This window comes from Papio anubis, chromosome 1, assembly GCF_008728515.1.
Source record: "Papio anubis isolate 15944 chromosome 1, Panubis1.0, whole genome shotgun sequence".
NCBI lineage: Eukaryota > Metazoa > Chordata > Mammalia > Primates > Cercopithecidae > Papio > Papio anubis.
Window position 1 is genome coordinate 147,536,273 of NC_044976.1, and position 23,924 is coordinate 147,560,196.

At 43.1% G+C, this 23,924-nt stretch overlaps 1 protein-coding gene across 5 annotated transcripts in view; it reads right to left on the reverse strand.

Annotated features, from left to right (window-relative positions):
* The window catches only part of SMYD2 (SET and MYND domain containing 2), a 104,053-nt gene extending 81,167 nt beyond the window's left edge, over positions 1-22,886 (reverse strand). For 3 of the 5 annotated variants that reach the window (XR_004178607.1, XM_021927244.2, XM_009187510.2), the window contains exon 1: positions 22,560-22,886. Coding sequence is in view for 3 of the 5 variants with exons in the window: in XM_021927244.2 (XP_021782936.1) it covers positions 22,560-22,732 (173 nt within the window). In the remaining 2 variants the exon portion in view is untranslated. The remainder of the gene's footprint in view (positions 1-22,559) is intronic. The other 2 variants (XM_009187520.4, XM_021927250.2) reach the window with 2 other exon arrangements.
* Between the last annotated feature and the right edge of the window lie 1,038 nt (positions 22,887-23,924).

Consider the following 23,924-nt stretch of genomic DNA (forward strand, 5'->3'; position numbering starts at 1 on the left):
CTTGGATTCCAAGAAGCAGACTGAAGAATGTGGGAGAAAAACACATCTCGGGGTTGAGGCATAAATAAATATTCCAAGTTTGCACACCTCAATAGTTCAAAAAGGAACCTGCTAATTTAGCTGATGTATTCTCTGGTCTAAAATACTCCCCCTAACCCCCAGGGTATATCTGAAGGGACTGAACTCTGACTTTGCATTTTGGAATATAAAAGAAACAAGACGCACAGACCCTTGCTCTCTCGGGAAATGCACTAAAAAAAATCACGGTGAAGTGACTCGTCAGCAAGCACTGGGTGACGTGCGCTGTGCAGAAATGCCCAGGGGAGGAAAAGCAAAGACAGCAGAGCCAGGGAGGAAGCCTGCAAACTTCTTTCCACAGAGAGGTGTGTCAGGAAATAGATAACGGTGGGAGATGCTACCCTTTAAAAATGTCCATCTGAAAAGTCATCTTTAATGTTTGTTTTTATAGAGGCAGGTTAGAGACCTCTAAGAACTTGGTTGAAGCTTTTAACTTTCTCTAATAACCCACCTTCTCCCCCAACCCTAATGAAACAAAAGAAGTATGTAAAATTTCAAGGGCTTTTTGAAATTCATTCAACATGAATAAGTTAAACAGCATTTAACTTGTTGTTAAATGCTGAACAACAAAAAAATTAACAGGCTCAGAGGCCACCTAAAAGCCCATATGTAGGACCAGCAAAGAGCCTCTGACACCAGCGTTAAGAACACCTGATGTAAGAGATTAGAAAATCATCACGGTTAAAAAGATATTTATTAGCTCCACAACATACAAAAACGGCAGGGATTAATACAGGTTTTCTTGCACAGAAACCAGTAGTAAAGTTAACCTGAAACCAATACTTGTTTGCAGCCTCCACGTAACATCCCAAGGAGATAGTAGGCAACTAGGCTCTAGGGAACTAAGAAAGAACTCCATTGAGATTTCATCAAAATAATACCTCTCCCAAAGGCTGGCCTTCATTCGAACCAGCTTGTCACCAAGTCCACAGCCACAAACAATAAAGAGCAGGAAGTAAAGGCTAACTTTTCAGTGTTGGCAATATGATATATACACCATTTCTACTATCTATCCCAGTGGTTCTCAAGAAGGTATGCAGACTGCTGGGGTCCTGGAGACCCTTTCAGGGAGGTGGTGAGAGACAGAATTCAGATTATTTGCTTTTTTTCTCACTGTCTTAACATTTGCGATGCAGAAGGTGTAAGGCATAAAGGTTCCTGGAGGGTAGTAAACCTTCAGATGCCTGAGTGTAAATCAAAGCCCAGGAAACACTGTATTCTTTTTTTTTTTTTAGACAGAGTCTTCCTCTGTTGCCCAGGCTGGAGTGCAATGGTGCAATCTTGGCTCACTGCAACCTCCACCTCCTGGGTTCAAGCAATTCTCCTCCCTCAGCCTCTTGAGTAGCTGGGATGACAGCCAGGTGTGATGACGCCCAGCTAATTTTTGTATTAGTAGAGACAGGGATTCACCATGTTGGCCAGGGTGGTCTTGAACTCCTTACCTCAGCTGATCCGCCCGCCTCAGCCTTCCAAAGTGCTGGGATTACAGGCATGAGCCACCACGCCCGGTCGGAAACACTGTATTCTTTACTGCCACACTGTTAGTAAAAGGGGGGAAGCCAGTTTCACGAATGTCCCTGACATTCATGAAATTAACTTTACTAAATGAATATTAACTTTACTAAATTTCGATTCTTAAGTATATATCTCTTTGGCATTGTATAGTGAAGCAGGAAGAATGCAAAAAGTATTTCTGCTTCGTACTGAAGTCCAGTGGCTATGTCACGAAAGAGCACTGGTGTGATCACTGGCATTGTAAACTGAACTAGCCACTTTCTTCTTGGAACATTCCTGGCCTTTTCTTTCTTTCTTTCTTTCTTTTTTTTTTTTTTTAACTTGAAAGAACAGCTTTAGATAAACTGTGGTTATTCAGACTTGGGCATTTGGCAGATATATTACTGAAATGAATGAAGTGAGCCTGTCACTTCCAGGAAAACAACACTTGCTGCCAATGATAAAATTTGAGTTTTCAAGGAAAAATTAGAATTTTGGGAAACACAGATCTGCCATCCTGAGCCTGACAGCTTCTCAATACTGAAGACTTATCTGATGAGACTAGTGATAATATTAAGAAATATGATTTTTTGATATGGTTTGATAAAATGAGTCAATTTTCAGGAGAGCTGTACAATCGAGGTAACTAATATTTTCCAAATGGCCAATGACACTGTTTCAAAAGTTATGCATGGCAAAAAAGTCATTCCAAGTGTAAGGGAAGCCAACAGATTTTATGTCATTGGGTACATAAAGTTCACAATATAGCTTCTGATTGCACATCACAACTTTTAAGACAACATCAATTATCAAAGTTTAGTGATGAATCAAATAAGAACATTGCATGTAACTGAGAAAGGTATCGAAATACCCTTCTCTTACCAATTACATATCTATGTGAAGCTTTATTTTTACTACATACATAACATGACAGACTGAATTCAGAAGCATATTTGAGAATCCAGTTGTCTTCTATAAATCCAGACATTAAAGAGACTTAACAAAAATTTAAAACAAAAACACTATTCTCAGTAATTCTTTTGTTTTGGAAGATATTTCTCACAGAAAAATGTTAGAATAGTTGTTATTTTAACTTGACATATGATACATAATGATAGATATAACTTATGTAAACAAAAGCTCTCTGCGATTCTCAATAACCTTTAAGAGTACAGAGGGACCCTGAAACCAAAAAGTTTGAAAACTGCTGATCTATTTTAGTAATCTCATCAGGTCTAAGAAGAAGCTATTATTATGCCTATTTTCCAAATGAAGATAATGAGGGTCTTAGACATGAAACAACGAATCCAACATGGTCATTCCGCAAGTAGGTGGCAGAATTGGAATTCACAGATCTTGTTTCCATCATGCCGGAGCATCCTTCCTTGAGTACTGTGACAATGGTTCAGGAGGGGAGACTCCTTGCAACAAAAACAGTCTTTCTACGAGAGTGGATAAGCTAACAGTAACAACACAGCATGGGAGAGGCACGCTTTACTCTAGTCTGCATAATGCCCGGGCTCCAGGCTCCAGTGGTATCCCATTAATGTCACTTTGCTTTAAAGATAGAATGGGGAGGAGATCCAGGATCATTTTTCAAAATGAGATATGGGGAGGGAACATCTGCACAAGAGCGTCTCCCAACCCACTGTGCTCCAGGAACCCATTTCACTTGAAACAGACTGTAAGAAAGCAAGGATTGATGTATTTATTGTGTACAGAGGTCCCTCCTCTCATTCAGTATGGTGAGCCTACTTGTTTCTCCAACAGATCCTGGGAGAGTCCAAGCTGGATCATGTCCTCTAGGAACCTGGTGAGAGAACACTGCACTCCTCACTAAAAACTGAAAAGCTCTGCCTGGCTCTAGGGAAGACTTTACTACACGTATGCTCGGTGAACCAAATACCTGGTTATACGCAAATTTTCCTTTTTTAAAATAATAATTTCAACTTTTATTTTAGATTCTGTGGGTACATGTTCAGGTTTGCTGCATAGGGATTTTGCATGATGCTGAGGTTTGGAATATAAATGATCCCATCACACCCAGGTAGTGAGCACAGTGCCCAATACGTAGTTTTTTAGCCCTGCTCCCTCCCCTCTCTCCTTCCTAGTAATCTCAGTGTCTAATGTTGCCATCTTTACGTCCATGAATACCCAATGTTTAGCTCCCACTTCAAAGTGAGAACACGGCTGGGTGTGGTGGCTCACGCTTGTAATCCCAGCACTTCGGGAGGCCGAGGTGGGCGGATTATGAGGTCAGCAGATCAAGACCACCCTGGCTAGTATGGTGAAACCCCGTCCCTACTAAAAATACAAAAAATGAGCTGGGCACGGTGGCACATGCCTGTAGTCCCAGCTACTCGGGAGGCTGAGGCAGGAGAATTGCTTGAACTCGGGAGGCAGAGGTTGCAGTGAGCCGGGACAGCGCCACTGCACTCCAGCCTGGGCGACAGAGACTCCATCTCAAAAAAAAAAACAAAAAAAGAAGTGAGAACATGAGGTATTTGGTTTTCTGTTTCTGCATTTGCTTAGGATAAGGGCCTCCAGCTGCAACTATGTTGCTGCAAAAGACACAATTTCATTCTCTTTTATGACTGCATAGTATTCTATGGTATATATGTACCATGTTTTCTTTATCCAATCCACTGTTGATGGGCACCTAGGTTAATTCTGTGTCTTTGCCAGTGTGAACAGTGCTACAATGAACATTTGAGTGTCTTTTCAGTAGAACAATTTATTTTCCTTTTGGTATATACCTAGTAAAGGGATTGCTGGGTCGAATGGTAGTTCTGTTTTAAGTCCTTTGAGAAATCTCCAAACTGCTTTCTACAGTGGCTGAACTAATTTACATTCCCACCAACCGTGTATAAGCATTCCTTTTTCTCCACAGCCTCACCAGCATCTGTTGTTTTTTTATTTTTCTGGAGACAGGGTCTCAATCTGTTGCCCAGGCTGGAGTGCAATGGCATGATCATGGCTTGTAATTATGGCTGCAGCCTCAAACTCCTGTGCTCAAGCGATTCTCTCACCTCAGCCTCCCATGTAGCTGGGACTACAGGGACACACTATCATGTCTGGCTAATTTGTTGTCTATTTTGTAGAGATGGGAGTCTCATTATGTTGCCCAGGCTGGTCTCAAACTCCTGGTCTCAAGTGATCCTCCTGCCTCAGCCTCCCAAAGTGCTGGGATTACAGGTGTGAGCCACTATGCACAGCCACATCTGTTATTTTTTCACTGTTTAATAATAGCCATTTTAACTGATGTGAGATGGTTTCTCATTGTGGTTTTGATGTGGATTTCTCTGATGATTAGTGATGTTGAACACTTTTTCATGTTTATTGGCCACTTGTATGTCTTCTTTGCCCACTTTTTAACGGGGTTACTTGTTTTTTGCTTGTTCAATTAACTTCTTCACAGGTTCTGGATATTAGACCTTGGTCAGACGCATAGTTTGTGAATATTTTCTTCTACTCTGTAGGGTGTCTATTTACTCTGTTGATAGTTTTTTTGCTGTGCAGAGGCTCTTTAGCTTAATTAGGTCCCACCTGTCAATCATTGTTTCAACTGCTTTTGAAGACTTAGTCATAGTTCTTTCCCAAAGCCAACGTCCAGAATGGTATTTCCTAGATGTTCTAGGATTTTTACAGTTTGAGGTCTTATATTTAAATCTTTAATCCATCTTGAGTTAATTTTTGTATATGGTAAAATGTAGGGGTCCAGTTTCATTCTTCTGCATATGGCAAGCCAGTCATCCCAGCACCATTTATTGAATAGGGAGTCCTTTCCCCATTGCTTATTTCTGTTGACTTTGTCAAAGATCAGATGACTGTAGTGTGCAGCTTTATTTCTGGGTTCTCTACTCTGTTCTGCTGGTCTATGTCTCTGTTTTGTACCCATACCATGCTGTTTTGGTTAGCACAGCCTTACAGTATTATTTGAAGTTGGGTAATGTGATGCCTCTGGCTTTGTTCTTTTTGCTTAGGATTGCTTTGGCTATTTGGGCTCTCTTTTGGTTCTACACGAATTTTAGAAAGTTTTTTTTCTTATTCTGTGAAAAATGACTTCAATAGTTTGGTAGGAATAGTGTTGAATCTGTAGATTGCTTTGGGTAGTATGGACATTTTAACAATATCGGCTCTTCTAATCCATGAGCATGGAATGTTTTACCATTTGTCTGTGTCATCTCTAATTTACTTCAGCAGTGTGAATTTTCTTAACATAGGTCTTCTTGAGCCAGCTTGCCTTCAGAGTAGAGAAGAAAAGCTAACAATTTTTGATAGCTACTGTTACTGATAGTGAATAACATAAGAATCGGCTTTGATCTATTTTGGTTTAAGCAATTCTAGATGAGGTGGGGTAGGGGCGGGGAGGAAGCACTGTTTAAATTATTCAGACGTGTGCTTCAGTTCTTTCCACAGCTAGCAAGAAATGTAAACTCTTCATAAGTCTCATGGCTGAAATTCAAACTACAACTTGCTGAGCTGGTACCTGCACTGTGCTTGTGTAGTACATGTGCTGGAGAGAGAAGGAGAGAGATCCTGTGAGTGTTCGACTATTGCTGACTGAAGAGTTACAGCCAGAGAGAAACTTCATATGGGCTATCCATTTTCGTTGTAGGAATATACAAAGCAGTTGGAATAAACTCTGTTTCTACAAAAGACCAGTCGTAAATTTTTCGTTTGCAATGTAATATGATCTGAATTGTTCAGGAAGTTTGGGAAAAGACTGCACAAAATAAAGAAAACAAAATTTCCCTAAAAAAAAAAAAAAAAGAACTGAACCCCAAAGGAGTGGAACAAAAAGGAAAGTGTAGAGTGAATCACTAATAACCTCTCACAGTGGTTCTCAACCTTGGCTGTCTGGGGCAGGGCTCATCAGTTCTCATTCAGTTGGTATGTGTTGGGCCCAGGCACTAGGACTTTTGGAAAGCTCCCAGGAGATTCCAATGTGCTTCTAGAATGTGGAAGGCCGATGGTAACACATTTGGGTGGAGTGGCTTTTTCGTGCGGAAATTGCTGTATACAGTTGAAGCACTCTGCAAGGCAGATTGTTTAGATTTTTCTGATATTCTTAAGAATGAATTCCAGGATGGAGCAGATTGTTTAACCACCTTGATGATGAACATTTACATAAGAATAAAGTAGCTGACCCTGTCTTTTTCTAATCTGTGATGACGACGTATCCTAGAAGCAGGCGCAAGTTTTAGGAAAAAAATCCTCAGGTTTCGTTCTGCTGCTTCTTGATTCCTGTCTCACAATTTAGGATGAATATGATGAGTTACTCTTCCCACTTCCCTCTCTCAAATCCTTTTTTCTTTCTGGTACTTGATGTGCTATGTGATCTGGGGCAAGTTATTAGTCCTTTCTGAACCTTAGTTTCCTTCACTGTCAGATAAAGATATCATTTCCACCTCACAGGTTTGCTATGAAAGTTAAATGAGAAAATGCAAGCAAAACATTTAACACATCGCTTAGAACACTGTAAACGTTCAATAAATGCTGGGTACTACCACACTTATAATTAGTCTTTGTGCTTTTTTTTTTAAAGTGATGTCAACTATTGAAATACCGTCAGCACAGTCTCACTCAGACTCACAGCTAGAGGATCTATGTTTCTAAAGCCTTTGTTTTATGGGCAAATATCTACCCTGCTGTGAACAGAAGGGCTCTTTGAACGTAAGAAATAGTTCCATCCACAAAGAAAAGAAATGTTACAGGAAAATGCAAGTATTTGATTATTACTGACTGGAACAGAACTTAGAAGACACGCTCCTGTCATTTCCTACTGGAAGAGACACACACAGCGATTAATTTCCTTGCTTTTAAAAAATCGGAAACCATGAAGATCAACAAGTTAGAAATGTAATTAACAACTCCTGCTAGTTAACGCGTTGCCGCAGGTGCTGTTGGTCTAGATAAAAAGGATTTGATTCTGTAAGCTCCCTACTTTCTGCTACTGAAATGAATGCTTAGTGGGTTTCACCATGAAAGAAAATGATACTGGCATAGACGGGGTTTGCAATAACAATTACTTTTAACTAATGGTGACAGAAGAAGTGACAAGTCTGCTCTGTTGAACAGAGGCAGCCCCAGCCAAATGAAAAAGAGAAAGGGAAAAAAGCCCAGCAGCGCAATATAACTTCACCATAGGTTGAAATAAGACAATCAGAAACAAAGTTAGCCTCCCACCCAGCGAGGATGGTTATACTAGCAAGGCCTCCAATCTTGTTTAAGAGAAATAAAAATTGGAGGAATTGTGGCAGAACCCTATTATAACCCTGGTCAGGGGACAAGGATAATACTCAGGCTACAGGTTTTTGTGTGATAGTGAAAGGTGCTCCACACATCACTTTAATCCACAATGTAACAGTGAACGGGACCCACGTGCAGCAGGGGGCTTCTTCCCAGGGCTGTGCTGAACCTTCGCTCAGCACCAGGCTTTGTTCTGAGGCTTGTTAAAAGTTAGAACCCGCATCCTCTTGGGGAGGCAGGAAATATTTAGGGCAGTAAGGTGGCAACTAATAGGTTTTCCCAACTATTGGAACTGGAGCTGTAATTTACAAGGAGGAAGCTGGGTTTAGTGGTTAGGGTGATGGCTGACCTAGTTACAAAGTAACACGGATTTGTTTTCATGCAGGCTCTGGCCCACACAAAATTTACCTTTGCCTTAGAAAGAAAAAAAGAAATTCACAAAGCTTATGAATATAGGAAAGAAATATTTAGCCTGTGAAACAGTGAACATTACATTTTCATTTCAGCCCCTGTACACCTATATCCGAAGCTCCTCTTGTAGGCCCCGCAGAATCTCTAATAGTTAAAGCTCGTCCAAAGAATGAATGTACGCACTTTTAAAATTTCACATTTTCCTCTGGAAACGCTCGGTCTTAACTTTCGTGCAAGGTCAGAATGACACTTCCTTGCTACTTTTATCTTTACTTCTCTAATGCCTTCTGATTGAAAAGTCAAAAGCAAAAAAACAACGAATGTCTTTCTAACTCAGTTCTCTCATAAAGGAACTGACAATAAAATAATATTGACCGTTTCTTCCAGTTAAATGACAGATGTTACTATTAGTACCTTGTAATGTATACCAATATTATTAGAGTCCCCTATGCTTGCTGTTGCATAAAACTCATGTGATTAAATATCAAGGAAAACGATACCAAAGTAATATGAATTTAACTACTTGAAAACTTAAAATACTCCTAACAGTATTCCTCACTTCAACATTCTGTACATAAAACACAAATAAACCATGGTAAAAATTCCTTTATAGTCTAATGCTAATTGTGAGTTCCCAGAACATGGTCAGGTCTGCTGCAGCAAAACATGAGTGTTAACTACCTGTCCAGACAGACCTGTTCTGAATCTTACTTACGGGAAAATGTGTGTTTTTTGTCTGTTTGTTTGAGAGAGGTTCTTGCTCTGTCGTCTAGGCTGGAGTGCAGTGGCGCAATCTTGGCTCACTACAACCTCTGCCTCCCAGGTTCAAGAGATTCTCCAGCCTCAGCCTCCAAGTAGCTGGGATTAATTACAGGCATGAACCACCATGCCCAGCTAATTTCTGTACTTTTAGTAGAGAGAGGGTTTCACCATGTTGGCCAGGCTGGTCTTGAACTCCTGTCCTCAAGCCATCCGCCCGTCTTGGCCTCCCAAAGTGCTGGGATTACAGGCATAAGCCACCGTGCCTGGCCTGGAAAATGTTCTTTTTAATTGCCTACAAAAGAATTTTATGAGTCGACATTCTCTCATCCCCTCAGTTTTATTTTCCTGCAAACAAAATATAAAAAATTGAATTACCAATTTGTTTAGGTGAATTACCCCCAATTGTGGACTTTACCTTGAAAACTTAAACTGATCAGATGCCATCTGAACAGATTTAGCAGACATTTTTCTTTCAATCCTTATTGATTCTATTTGTATTTCTCTGAATGAAGAACATTTTTTATACTATAAAATCTTGCACATAAGGCAGTAAGAAGACATGTTAATCTATCATAGCTAAGTAATTTATATTCAAAAGTGTTATTTTCTAGGTACAAAAGTACTGTGCTACAGCCATACTGGGAAATAATATTGTTGTTAAAAAAAAAAAAAATTGAGCAGCTAGGCGTGGTGGCTCATGCCTGTAAATCCCAGCACTTTGGGAGACTGAGGTGGGCAGATCACCTGAGGTCGGGAGTTCAAGACCAGCCTGACCAACATGGAGAAACCCCGTCACTACTAAAATTACAAAATTAGCCAGGCATGGTGGCGCCATGCCTGTAATCCCAGCTACTCGGGAGGCTGAGGCAGGAGAATAGCTTGAACCCAGGAGGCAGAGGTTACAGTGAGCCAAGATCACGTCATTGCACTCTAGCCTGGGCAACAAGAGCAAAACTCCGTTCCCCCCTCCAAAAAAGAGCTATTTGGGGAAATCTGCCCTGCCTACATGAGAGTGGTAAATAAATATAAATATCAGGCAAAATGATTCAGCATCCAAATGGCCCACATGACCCGGAATTGAGAGCAGAAAGCTACCCCTAGGACTGAGCTCTTTGAAGACACAGAACTTAGGGAAATAGCACCTACTGAGCATGTTGTCTTACTTATCTCTGAAACTCCACAGTGAGAGCACAATGCTTGAAAGAGTATGATGTTCAATAAATACAAATAGTAAATTATTGCAAAATACAAACAAGTCGATAAATAAAATGAAAGATGTGTGGGCTGAAGTAGTCAAGAAAAAGCTTTGGACCGGGCGCGGTGGCTTATGCCTATAATCCCAGCACTTTGGGAGGCCAAGGTGGGTGGATCACCTTAGGTTAGGAGTTTGAGACCAGCCTGGCCAACATGGTGAAACCCCATCTCTATGAAAAAATACGAAACTTAGCCAGGCATGGTGGCACGCGCCTGTAATCCCAGCTATTCAGTAGGCTGAGGCGGGAGAATCGCTTGGATCTGGGAGGCGGAGGTTGCAATGAGCCAAGATTGTGCTATTGCACTCCAGCCTGGGTGACAGAGAGAGACTCTGTCTCAAAAAAACAAAAAAGCAAAGCAAAACAAAAAAACAGAAACAGAAAAAGCTTTGGAAAGAGATGCAATTTGATCTGAATCTTTGAGTATAAACAAACAGAGGCTCTAAGGCCTTACCTAGGAAGAAGGCAGAGGATAAGGAAGGAAATATTACAGAGAAAAGTATTCTAGATGACAAATGGACAACAAGAAGAATGAAGAATGACATTCCTCAGCTTTGCAAAGACCACCCAAATTGAACTTAGAGTCTAAGTCAAAATGCAGTGAGGGATAATGCTGGATATGATGGGAGGGGCACTTAGTAGGGAATCTGTCCTGAAGAAAGCAGGGAGTCAATGAAGAGTTCTGAGAGTATTTACAAGGAGTCATTTCCAAGAACGAACAGCTGCAGATTAAGAGAGATTATGAGGCCTATGCAAAGGGCCACCAGTAAGATAAGATGCAGAAATGAGACTAGTACATTTCACAAATATTTACTGCAGGAACAGAGGCTAGTCTTCTTGCTAAATCCTGGGGTTACAAAGATGAGTAAGACCTAGGTTCATGCATACAAGGAGTAAGCGTGATAAAGGAAGTTTGTATGAGGTGCTGTGGGAGCAAAGATGAAAGGAACTAATCCAGCCTGCAGAAATCAGGACAGATTTCTCAGAACCAAAGGAGAGCGCCAGGCAAAGAGGGACACGGACAAGAGAATCAGCAAGGTGCATATATGTGTGTGCATGTGTGTATTCATTACTATAAGCAATTTAGGACGACCAGAGTGAAAATAACACAGCAGAGCAAGCTAGACTCAGATATGGCTCCTGAGGCTTGGCCTGAGGGTGTCCATCAGGAGGCCCTTAATCTACCATGGAGTTCTATCAGGGGCAATCCTCAGATTCACAGACAGAGTTAGATCAAGAAAGGTGGGCTTCTCTCTCTCTGTGTCTCTCTCTCTGCACCTAGAAAATATTTAGTAGCTGAGTATCTTGTAAAGGTGGAACATGTGCAGAAATCAATTAAATACTGGATGAAATAGATTTTTCCTAAATCCCTACTTCCTTATTAACTTGAATGTTTTAAAGTTTAAAAAAAAAAAAAAAAAAAACCCTAAAGGGTTTTTTTAGATTACTGTTTAAAATATTTACTCAGGTGGCCAGGCGCAGTGGCTCACGCCTGTAATCCCAGCACTTTGGGAGGCCAAGGTGGGTGGATCACGAGGTCAGGAGATCGAGACCATCCTGGCTAACACAGTGAAACGCCGTCTCTACTAAAAACACAAAAAAATTAGCCAGGCGTGGTGGCGGGCGCCTGTAGTCCCAGCTACTCAGGAGGCTGAGGCAGGAGAATGGCGTGGGAGGCGGAGCTTGCAGTGAGCTGAGATCGAGCCACTGCATTCTAGCCTGGGTGACAGAGCAAAACTCTGTCTCAAAAAAAATAAAATAAAATAAAATAAAATAAAATATTTACTCGGGTGTATGGATAGGTCATATTTTATTAACTTCTAAAATATATCTACCCAGAGCTGCTGCTATTTTAACCAACATAGGGATGTTGCCAATTCACTGGACCTAAGTATTATCTTATCAAAGCTCTCTCTTAGCTTGTGTCAGTCATGAGACAGGGTGTTGTAGCTGTAGGGGTGGAAGCATGTGATGTCCTTCCTCATTCATCACAAGGGTCATGGCCAACACCCCGGAAGAAAAGACAGATTAACAAGATAAAAACATAACAAATTGATTTAGTCAAAGTTTTTACGTGACACAAGATCCTTCAGAATGAGAGCCCAATAACTCAAGAACTCAAGGAAAACTGCCTATGTTTATGCTTAGGTTCAATGAAGAATGGACAAAAGGGTATGAGCTAATAATGGTAATAGACTGACGGGCAGGGAAGGTCACAGAGTCTTTGCTTCTGAGGCCCTTCCAACCCCCTTCAGTGGAGAGTGCTCTGTAATGGCAAAGGGCCAAACTTTGGGGTATCACTTTCTGAGTCCCAACACGGTTAAACATTCTGGTTAACAGAATGTTCTTCATGACATACGTGGATGATCAGAAGAAAGAAAAAGAACATAACCCGCAAACCTTCCTGCCTTTTATACAGCATCTGCTGAAGCCTTACAGAGTCCAATGAACTGGGGGTAAAATAAAGATGAATAAAAGCTGCGGAAAATAAGCTCCATGGTGGTAGGGATTTTTGTTCCTTTTCTTTGGAGTTGTTTTCCAGAACTGTAGAACCCACTAAGTGTCCATAAATACAAATGTTTTTGAATGAGTTAAAAAACAGAATTCCTACCCTTAGGGAGGAATTGGCTCATAATTAAATGTGTCTTATTGTTGAGGTTTTAAGAACATATGAGGTTATCGCTGTGAACAGCAACTGTCACTGTACCACGGATTCATGGAATTGACAGAGATTTTTCAGGTGGTGGCAAATGAGCAAATGTTTCCTACCCAAACATCACCAGAGTAAGAAAAATCACCATCTCCTCAAAAACATGAGCCAGTACCTACATCCCTGAAGAGTCTTTCTTGGTACCCATAGATTAACGAGAACCCAGATTTCAACATAACTCCTTCCAAGTGCCAAGACATAAAATCCTTGAGATTTTTATCTGGCTCTAATAAAAACCTGTATCTTTTTGGACAGCCAGATTATCTTATCATGTCCCTCCCCCAAGATACGTTCAGGTCTTCAAGCCCTGTGTGAATTTCACTTCTCTAGCAAGTTGTCCTTGTTTCTCTTCTCCTCCATGGTGACTCTGTGTCCCCTGGGCACCAACACACCCTGTGCATCACAGAGCACTCACTAAGACACAACTGTGTCTTTGTTATTATAGCATGCATTCATTTTTATCTCTAGGGACTATAAACTTGCCAAAGACAAGCACTTATGAATTCTCAGATCCACTTTTTCTATAAAAGCTAACCCAATCCATTTTAATAATATACATGCAATATTTCTACCTAGTCATCCGAAACCTTCCACTTCATGTACAAGAGTCACTAGATTTTATGTTAATAAATTGACACAAGGAGTCCCATACTATTTTTGAATTTTTGATTGAAGAAGAATCTGAGAGACACAGCTGGATTCTCAGCGAATGTATGGACTAGAAAGATAAGTTGTTTCCTGAACCTTCAAGACTTTTTTTGTATTATTTTCCTGCTAAATTGCATATTTCTGTCCTTCAGAGAAGTCTTGAAGAGATCTGATTTCCTTCTGTTCTATTGTGTTGGTGTGAACGCCTTTGCAATTGAATAGGAAGCCGCGGAGGGTGGCAGGAACAAGTCGGCAGAAGTTACACAAAGTGAGGTGTGTGCTTTGTGACTGGTTACAGCTCTAATGAGGCCAAGGTCATAGGTTCAACCCCTGAAAAGGCAGGTACTTCAGTTAATTCCCTGCCAAAGGACTGCACCCCTAAACTACTGCAGATTTCCTAGAAATCCAAAGAAGTGAACGTTGGGGATGTGGGTGGGCTAACAATGCAAGTTCCTGAGAGGCAAAGGAGACCTCAAAATGCCCTGCCTCCCCCAAGTGTCAGAACAGGCCACTCATCAGGAGGAAGGGGCCAGTGCAGGGGCCCCTGCCCTGACACAGCTACAGAAAAACGCTGAATGAGCAGGAGGATCAGAAGAGAGCTCAAGGTCTGAATCTGCCAAGGACAATCAGGGTGCCTTGTTCTAGGTGTGTCTAGTTCCCGAGTGATCATCAGGACACACATACACACGTATTCAAAGATACACAACCAAACCCATAGAGGAGCTGCCTGTGAGAAGAGCCAGAAATGAGAGGGGACGTTCTGAAAAACCAAACTTGCCTTGCACATACCAGATAAAAGCATGCCTTGAACTCAGAAGTATGATTACCTCAACTGTACATCTGAGGTCCAAAAAAAGATGTGTGTGGATGGGGGGGAGTGAATTTAGTTATTCATGACTCCAGGAAGATAAAGCAAGCTTGTAATTATTGATGGCTTCCTTCGAGGACAGAAATAAAGTGGCATAAAATAGTAATTATTTCATATTTTTAGACTGACAGGGAAAAGAGGAGGGAATATTAACCTAAGTTCAAAGCAGTAAGCCTAAAACACCCAAATACAGTAGAAACTTCCTTTGCAATTCTCTCACTGTATCAAATCCTAAAAGAGACATGCTGTCCTGAATTCTCACGAATTCTGAGCTCTCCCCAAGACCAGGTTCCTGCCAAACTATAGCAGTGAGCCCTGGATCTTCTCAAAGAAATGTAACATAGTTTTACAAGAACCTTCTCACAGGTGGTGTGCAACTTGCCTGTTCTACAGGAGTACCAACCAGGGGCCGCCTCCTACCGCTGCACCATAAATTCCATTTCCACAACTCAGTGATTTAACTTCTGCAGAGAGAGAGCCTGAAGGATGGATTTGCTTAAGGAGCAAAAAAAAAAAAAAAAAAAGGCTGTGGGCTGATGCTGCCCTATCACACAGTACAGAAACAAACTCTTCCTTTTTTTTATTATACTCTAAGTTCTACGGTACATGTGCACAACGAAACTCTTTATATGTAGGTATAAAGGCTGAGATGACTAACTCTGGTTTAGTCCTAGCGTAATATTAAAAATATTCCAAGCCCACAAAAGGACCAAAGCCTCGTGTTCTTTTTATGTTTTATTACATAATAATTCATACATATAAAAGAATATGTGTAGCTCTTATGCAAATTTCAAAGCATTATAATCTAAGTCCATATCAGCATAAGATATAGATCTAAAATGGCTAAATCATTTTTTAAAACTTAAAACAATTCTTTAAACAATGCATTCGTTTGTTAAGTGGTTGGGCAATTATAAATTGTGTTCAATCAAGGAGATATCAGAGATGGATTAAGTCCCCAGTCTCCAGGGAACCACACAGTAGTAAAGTAGGGTTAAGTGCCCAGGTGAACCACACAGTAGGTTCACGCCAAAGGGGGCACAGAAAGATCACAAAAAGAACACGGGATTTCGCTCCATCCTTGAAGGTCATGGAGTCCAGCCTTTAAGAGGCACTCAATAAATATTTGACAAAAAAGGTGTGAAATTCAGAGAAACTGCTTAACTTCTCTAACACTCAGTTTCTTTCTATGTAAAATGGAATAAGGCCCTGTGTATACCAGCCATCCTTGGAAGGATCAAAATAAGAATGTATCTGGAAATGCTTTATGGGCTGCAAAGAGCAATATGATTTAAAGAAATGCCATTTTATACAGGTTCTTCAGATTTTTTTTGATTGAGAGGATTCTGTGCAATTGCTTTGGGGAGGGAAAGGTGTTAGATGGTGGTTTTAACTCACCAGGGTTTGAATTTCACTTCAGGATATCCTGCTGTTATTCTGTCTCTTTCATCTGAAATCGGTTCCAAACGTGCAGCTTGGTCACTGAGTCCCTATAAGCTATAACAGAAATTATGTTCCCCGCATATAAAAAATTAACGTGAGTTACAGCACCTGGCACATTTGAAGTCTTAAAGGCCGGCTCCTTGCTGCAGCTGAAACAATTGTGCTGAACGTAAAAGGCAGAAAGGAGCCCTGATATCCTTGCAATGTGGAAAATTCTGTTTCCTTCCATTTCTCTCTATAAATATTTGTTTAATCTTATTAAAAGAATATTAAAGTGCTTAAGCACTTTGGAGTGAGAAAAGGCTCTTTTCTGAAGAAGGTTTACCTGTGTAGGTATGTTATATTATTCCCATTAGGTTTTGAAAAATCCTGAAAACTGACCCCAGACGCCCATCGTTAATTCTGGGGAACCCAAGGTTGAGAAGTGCTGGTTGTGGCTATGGGTCAACAGGCCATTTTTTTTTGAGACATAGTCTAACTGTCGCCCAGGCTAGAGTACAGTGGCAACATCTCAGCTCGCCACAACCTTCACCTCCCGGGTTCAAGCGATTCTCCTGCCTCAGCCTCCCGAGTAACTGGGATTACAGGCACCTGCCACTATGCCCAGGTAATTTTTGTATTTTTAGTAGAGATGAGGTTTCACCACGTTGGCCAGGCTGCTCTCAAACTCCTGACCTCAGGTGATCTGCCCACCTCGGTTTCCCAAAGTGCTGGGATTACAGGTGTGAGTCACCGCGCCCAGCCAATAGGCCAGCTTAATGGTGATTCCACTGGTCAACAATTTCCAGTATTTCCTTCCCAGTATCCACTCCTCCCCACAACTCCATAAAAACGCCCCTAAAATTGTAATATTTTATCACACAATTTAATTAAGTTAGAAACATTTAGCCAGCAGAGTTCATTAAACAAGTATAAGAGATCAGGCCAGGCGTGGTGGCTCATGCCTGTAATCCCAGCACTTTGGGAGGCCTAGGCAGGCAGATCACCTGAGGTCAGGAGTTCAAGACCAGCCTGGCCAACATGGTGAAACATCGTTTCCACTAAAAATACAAAAATTAGCCAGGCAAGGTGGTACACGCCTGTAATCCCAGCTACTCGTGAGGCTGAGGCAGGAGAATCACTTGAACCTGAGAGGCGGAGACTGTGCCATTGCACTCTAGCCTGGGTGACAGAATGAGACTCCATCTTGGGGGAAAAAAAAAAAAAGAGATCAGGCTGTGATTTTGATGGCTCACTGTGTGCTAGGGTTGTACTGAGTACCTAACTTTCTTCACTCTGTCATTTAATTCTCAAGCTGAGCTTGGTAGGGTGGGTGTTCATATGCTTTTATTTTTTTTGAGATGGAGGCTAGAGTGCAGTGGCGTGATCTCAGCTCACTGCAACCTCTGCCTCCTGGGTTCCTAGGTTCAAGCCATTCTCCTGCCTCAGCCTCCCAAGTAGTTGGGACTACACCACACCTGGCTAATTTTTATATTTTCAGTGGAGACAGGGTTTCACTGTGTTGGCCAGGCTGGTCTCAAACTCCTGACCTCAAGTGATCCATCCGCCTCAGCCTCCCAAAGTGTTGGGATTACAGGCGTGAGCCACCATGCCCAGCCCGTACTTTTTTATTTTTTTAAGAGATAGGGTCTCACTTTGTCTCCCAGGCCGGAGTAAGTGATATGGCTCACTACAGCATCAACCTCCTGACTCAGGGGATCTTCCCACCTCAGCCTACCCAAGTGTAGCTAGGACTACAGGCCTGGGCTACCACAGCTGGCTAAACTCAATACATTTTTTTTTTTTTTTTTTTTTGTAGAGAATGAGGTCTTGCTACATTGCCCAGTCAGGTCTCAAAATCCTGGCTTCAAGCGATCCTCCCACCTCAGCCTACCAAGTGCTGGGATTAATGGCACTGGCATTAGTATGCACATTTTACAGATAAGGGTACCTGGGAGTTCAGAGAGGTTAAGTGATAACTGGCCTAAAGACAAACCATCTGGAAAGAATGAAATCAGAATTCAAACCCAATCCACCTGCCACAAAGTCCCTGCTTTGCGGTTTCAACTGAAATAAGGTCATGCACTAACGACATTTCAGTCAATGACAGACCACGTGAACAAAGGTGGTCCCATCAGATTGTAATACTATATTCTCACTGTGCCTTTTCTATGTTTAGATCTGTTTGGATACACAAATACTTACCATTGTATTACAATTGCCTACAGTATTCAGTACAGTAACATGCTGTACAGGTTTGTAACCTAGGAGCAATAGGCTACACCACACAGCCTAGGTGAATAGTAGACTCTCTCATGTAGCTTTGTGTAAGTACACTCTAGCATGCTGGCACAAGGACCAAACTGCTTTACTAAGGCAGTTCTTGGAACATATCCCTGTCATTAAGTTATGCATTAATGTACAGGAAACCTTGAAATACTGAAAGGCGGAAAGTGAAAACAGCATTTCCTTACCTAACATACAGATTGCTGAATTTCGTATTCTTTAATGGAACTTTTTACAGGAAATCTGTTGTATGTATGTTTTAGTCTTACCACCTATTTTATAAAACTACATCTAAAAAAGAAGGGGAATCCCTTTATTAGAGCACGTAATTCAATTTTTTTTAATTCAGAAAACATAATGATTTAAATCCATCTGAAGCCACTTCTCCCCCGAGACAACTCTGAAAGCATTCTGAGGAGAGCCAGAGTCACAGCAGCCCTGGGGACAAGGTCCCCTTCTCATGCACAGCTTCAGGCAGCCAGAACCAGGGTTAGTTCACAGAACTTCAGGAAAACAGCATTAGGATTTCATGGCCCTTAATACTGATAAAGATCAACTAAAAATTATTCTGCCGGTTTGATAAAACAAGAGGAAAGCTAAGATGAATACACTAGGGAACAAATCTGGGGGACATGAGAAAAAAGTCTTTATAACTGCTGAAGCAGGACACCTTAATCACAGCGTTTGGCTCATGCAATCAATTTATTTTTTAAAACAACTAATCTAAGCCAGACACGACCGAAATTCACTGAAACTGGGTTCTAACAGCTCTATTCCAAGGACGCTAAATGGGCTTTCCTGGTTCCCCACTACACTCAGAGGAAACAAAGAAATGACAATAATCTCACCCTTAAATAACCCATGAGCCAAGAGAACAAAATATCAAAAGGGAGACATCTGCCTACCTGAGGAACGGCACACAGAACAAATATTTAAATGGAACCCTGTCTCCTTCTGAGACAAATCACATTGGGTGTTAAAATATGTCTAGGCCGGGCGCGGTGGCTCACACCTGTAACCCTAGCACTTCGGGAGGCCGAGGCGGGCAGATCACTTGAGGTCAGGAGTTCGAGACCAGCCTGGCCAACATGATGAACCCCTGTCTCTACTAAAAATACAAAAATTAGCCGGAAATTGCTTGAACCCGGGAGGCGGAGGTTGCAGTGAGCCAAGATCGTGCCACTGCACTCCAGTCTGGGCAACAGAGCGAGACGAGATTCTGTCTCAAAAAAAAAAAAAAAAAAAAAAGGCTAAAACTCAGTTTAAAATACAATATACTTAGCCAGGTGCGGGGGCTCGCATCTGTAATCCCAGCACTTTAGGAGGTCGGGAGTTCGAGACCAGCCTGACCAACATGGAAAAACCCCATCTCTACTAAAAATAGAAAATTAGCCGGGCATAGTGACGCATTCCTGTAATCCCAGCTACTCCGGAGGCTGAGGCAGGAAAATTGCTTGAACCCAGGAGGCGGAGGTTGCGGTGAGCTGAGATCGCGCCATTGCGCTCCAGTCTGGGCAACAAGAACTGCCTCAAAACAAACAAACACATCTATATATCTGGAAAAAAAAAAAAACCCCGCCAAAAACGGTGATAAATGGCCAAAATACGTATGTGTGCGTTTATGTGTGTATGTGTGTATAAAGTGTATCTGAGAAGTCTGATAGGGACAGGTTCCAAGTGGAAGAAATTTATATATTATTAGGAGCTGCCTTCTAGCAGCTCAGGCAAGATATGTATCTTCTCCAGTGGCACCCACCAGACTGAGAAATGTGATACAAATTAAAAACTCCCCAAACAAACCTTTGTCTGAATTGGTCTGACCATAAGAATCCCATTCTGTTGAGACTTAAGACATTTTCCATTATTTCTCAATTTGTAGAATATACTTATTCCTACCTAAAGAAATCACTTTTCTTTCCTTCAAAAAAAAGTTAGATCCTGATACAATTAATATGACGTGGAAATTCTTGCGTCGTTCATTTATCTTAAGCAATACTGTTTACGTTAAACTTCCGGCAAAAGAAAGGATAAGGGGTAGCTTTCTTTTGGGTGTGTGGGGCTGAGGCAGGCAGCAGATTTTGACCTGTATGTATGAACATTTGCAGAATTCTACTCCAATACTTTGAGGCCCTATGGAGGAAAACACACGTTCCTCTCATACATCTGGACAGACTGATTTGTCCTAGGTCATATACGAATTGTTGACAGAGAAACTGATGCTGAATCTATCAGATGATCTAACCACTAATACTAAACGATTCAGATTTCATAGAAATCATAAAGTAGGGTACAAAGATATTTCTAATTGCGTAAGTATCATGGCTGTCATTTCTTCTGTATTATTTTAATTGATTTCAAAAAATTCTTTGGGGAAACAGAAAGGAAATAAACTATGGGTATTGACAGAAGTTCGGGGAAATCAAACAAAGAAGGGGTTTGCAAGTCGTAATAACAGCCCATTGCAAGTTGCAGCCCTGGTGAGGGACCCAAGGCAACAGTGAATAACACTAATAAATGTCAATCAGAAAAATGCAGCAACAAAAAAGGCAGCAAACTGTCACATATGGCAGAATAATCCAGGCTGAATGCTTTGTGAAGTTGCATCTCACTATCCACTAATGTTCTAAGGTTGGGAGTATGTGTAGTAGAAACAATTAGGAGACTTACGGCTAAACAGAAGCATCTCTCAGTTCTTCTAATCCCTTCTAAACCCAGAGGGATTTGATCTTTCATTCACTGGGGGCCAGGAACGGCAACTACCCATATAAAGTAAGCACCTACTATGTGCCTGGCATCCATGGTCTTAGGTGATGGCTTTCAGGAATTGCCAGGATCCCTGATGGAGGCTCCTTCTGTGCTGCCTGACCTGCTTTGCTCCTGCCACTGCAGACACCCACGCTGCTGCAGACTCCGAGCCACAGCAAGGCTCAGAAGATCAAGGGACCAGTCACAGCAGCCTTTTTAACTTTGGGAAAACCCAATGCTCACTTCACTCAAACGTTGCAAAGTGGTGCCATGACCCTTTAGCTCTTGGCTCACCAATTCAAAGAGCCACATCACATACAGCCCTTAAGCTGCCCACGGCATGATTCCGTGTCTAGTTCCTTTCCAGGTCCCCCCAAGCGGAAGACAGTTCTGGCAGGGAGTCTGGGCAAGATTACTACAATATTTAGCCTTTGTCCCTTCTTTTGCTACGTCTTATTGTAGAATAAGGCACACAGGTCTGAGAGATTGAGTATGCTGGACCTGAGACCTGTACTCAAAAGGTCCCTGCAAGACCGCAGGTCAGCTTAATCCAGCCCAGGAATCTCCATTTCAAAGATGAAGAAACTGAGGTTCAAAGAAAGCAAAACACGGTCTCTACTCAGAGTACTGGAAGGCCTGATATAAACTTAACCCCAAAGCCATGCCTCCTGCCTTAGTCAATTTACTGAGCACCTAACCAGTGAGAAACAGGCAGAAGTGAATGAGGCCAGATTTCACTCCCTTCACTACTGGTGTGAATGGATAAAGGTAACCCCACTTTCTCTCTGGGCTTTAGTTTTCTCATCTATTAAGTGAAAAACAGGATCGAATTGGTGATTTCTGATGTGCCTTTCAGCTCTGAAACTCTCATAAGAGTTGAGGATATAATTATATGTGTTGGTGTGTGCCAATGTATATGCATCATATATACAAACACAGGCACATATATACATATGGTATCTTACAATTAAATACCGTTAGCAACCACACATCTTGCCCAATCCCTTACTGCGACCATGTCTTCCTAATTCCAAACCAAAACTGGACACTGCAACTCATCGTTGCAGCGCCTCAGAATCCAGGGCGTGTGGTCAGTGCTCACTGGCATCCCTCCAAACACCCATGTAAGCGTACTTTAACACGTAAACGTACTTTACAAGACATATACTAAGTCATTAAATTCCTTGGAAGAAACGGCCAATTTGAAGCAGGGCTGGCCTGTGGGGAGCAGCATACACCGCAGGAAGTATAAGTTAAAGGTGACAGCCCGTGGCTGCCCAAATTTGGGGCTCCACTGCCAATGCACCGGGAGGGCAGTGAGTGCCCAGGCTTGGAACAAGCCTGGCTCGGAGCTCACATTTGAAGGCAGGAACCTGCACTCCCGAGTTTGCGCATCCTGCGTGAGCAACTGAAAACGTGCAGCGCAGGGCGTGCAGTGGGCACCGGTCCTGTTTCCTCTCGCACGTGGTGCCCGGCGTGAGGCTTCAGCGCGGGGCCTCCTCCCCTCCCCGCCCCCCACCCCGCCCTAGAGGCCGGCGCTAGGACCCCGCGAGCCGCACGCACTTCCTGGTGCCGCGATCCAAGCCTCCCGGTCGGCGCCCCCGGCTCCCGCCCGCCGCCACCGCCCTACCTGGCGAAGCAGTACTCGCAGTGGTTGCCCCGCTCGTTGACCGTGAGCACGTAGGCATAGGCCGGGCAGGAGAACAGCAAGTCCCCCACCTGGAAGGGCTGCAGAGCCCGCAGCCCCCGGCCCTTGCCCGGGCTGCAGAAGCGCTCCAGGCCGCCGAGGCCCTCGGCCCTCATGGTGGCGGCGGGGCGCGGGCGCCGGCTGTGCCCGAGCTGCGGCTCCTGGCGAGCTGTTATTGGAGACGCGTCACCCAGAGCTGCGGGGGGCGGGGTGGGAGCCGCCCGGCGGACGCGGCGGCGGCTCCCTGCTCCCCGGAAGGGACGGCGGCCCCGCCCGGGCCTCGCGCGCCCCCGCCGGGAGGGGGACGGGCCCGGCGGCCCCGCCCTGCGCCGGGACCCTCGGCGGCCGCCCCGCGCGCGCTCCGGGCCGTTTCCGGTGTGCCCGCGACAAAGAGCCGCAGCCCCTGTGGCTTCTGCGAGGAGGGCGTGAGGCGTGTGCGCCTCCGCGGCGTCTCCACGGAGCAAGCGGGACGCGCCCTCCTCGGTGGGAGGGGGGGTCACCTGCGCGGAGCAGGTATCCCAGGGCCACCCCTAGACAGTCAGCCTGGCCCGAAGGATGACCAGCACCCGGTAAATAGAAGGGGGCGAAGCCGGCCCCCAAACCCTACGTTCACTTGCCCTTGTAAAGACCCCTGAAGGCAGTGATCGGGGAACGCCAAGGAGAAGGCGGCAGAGGGGAAACCACAGTAGAGAATTTTGCTGTGCAGAGGGTTGACGTGTACTTTTCCAAGGTTAGAGGTTTTTAAACCTTGTGGCTTTAATGGGAACGTAGTTTGCCCTCTGCTCCTCTAGTAGGATTACATTGACGGAAGAGGAAATGCACTGGCCAGCCCAGCTCACCGAGTCTCTGCATGCTGCGAACGATGCTGAGGAAGCCAGAGATAACCTTGCCTTCAAGGAATTTAGGCTGTTGGGGGATAATGCGATGCTGTGGCCAGTGTCCAGGACACAGCGCTAGAGTTTGCAGTGGTTTTAATATGCTTGACCACCCACCAACTGTGATCTTAGAAAAGTCACTTGGGTTAGGAGTCAGAGATTTAAAGCCCACAAAGCCTGAAACGTAAATCCTGTACACATGCACGCTATTACTTTTCATATGAGAAAGGAAAATATAATCCGTGTTCCACATGATTATGTAAAGACTGGAATTGATGTACATGCAGTAAAGACTAAAATTGTGATGAGATCATTTAGCAGAAAACACTACTTCAAACTAGAACCTCAAACAGTTACCTCTGTAAGTTCAGGACTGGTTTAGCAAGGGGAAAGGATGAATATGATTGGAGATGTAAAATCAGTGGAATTTTTG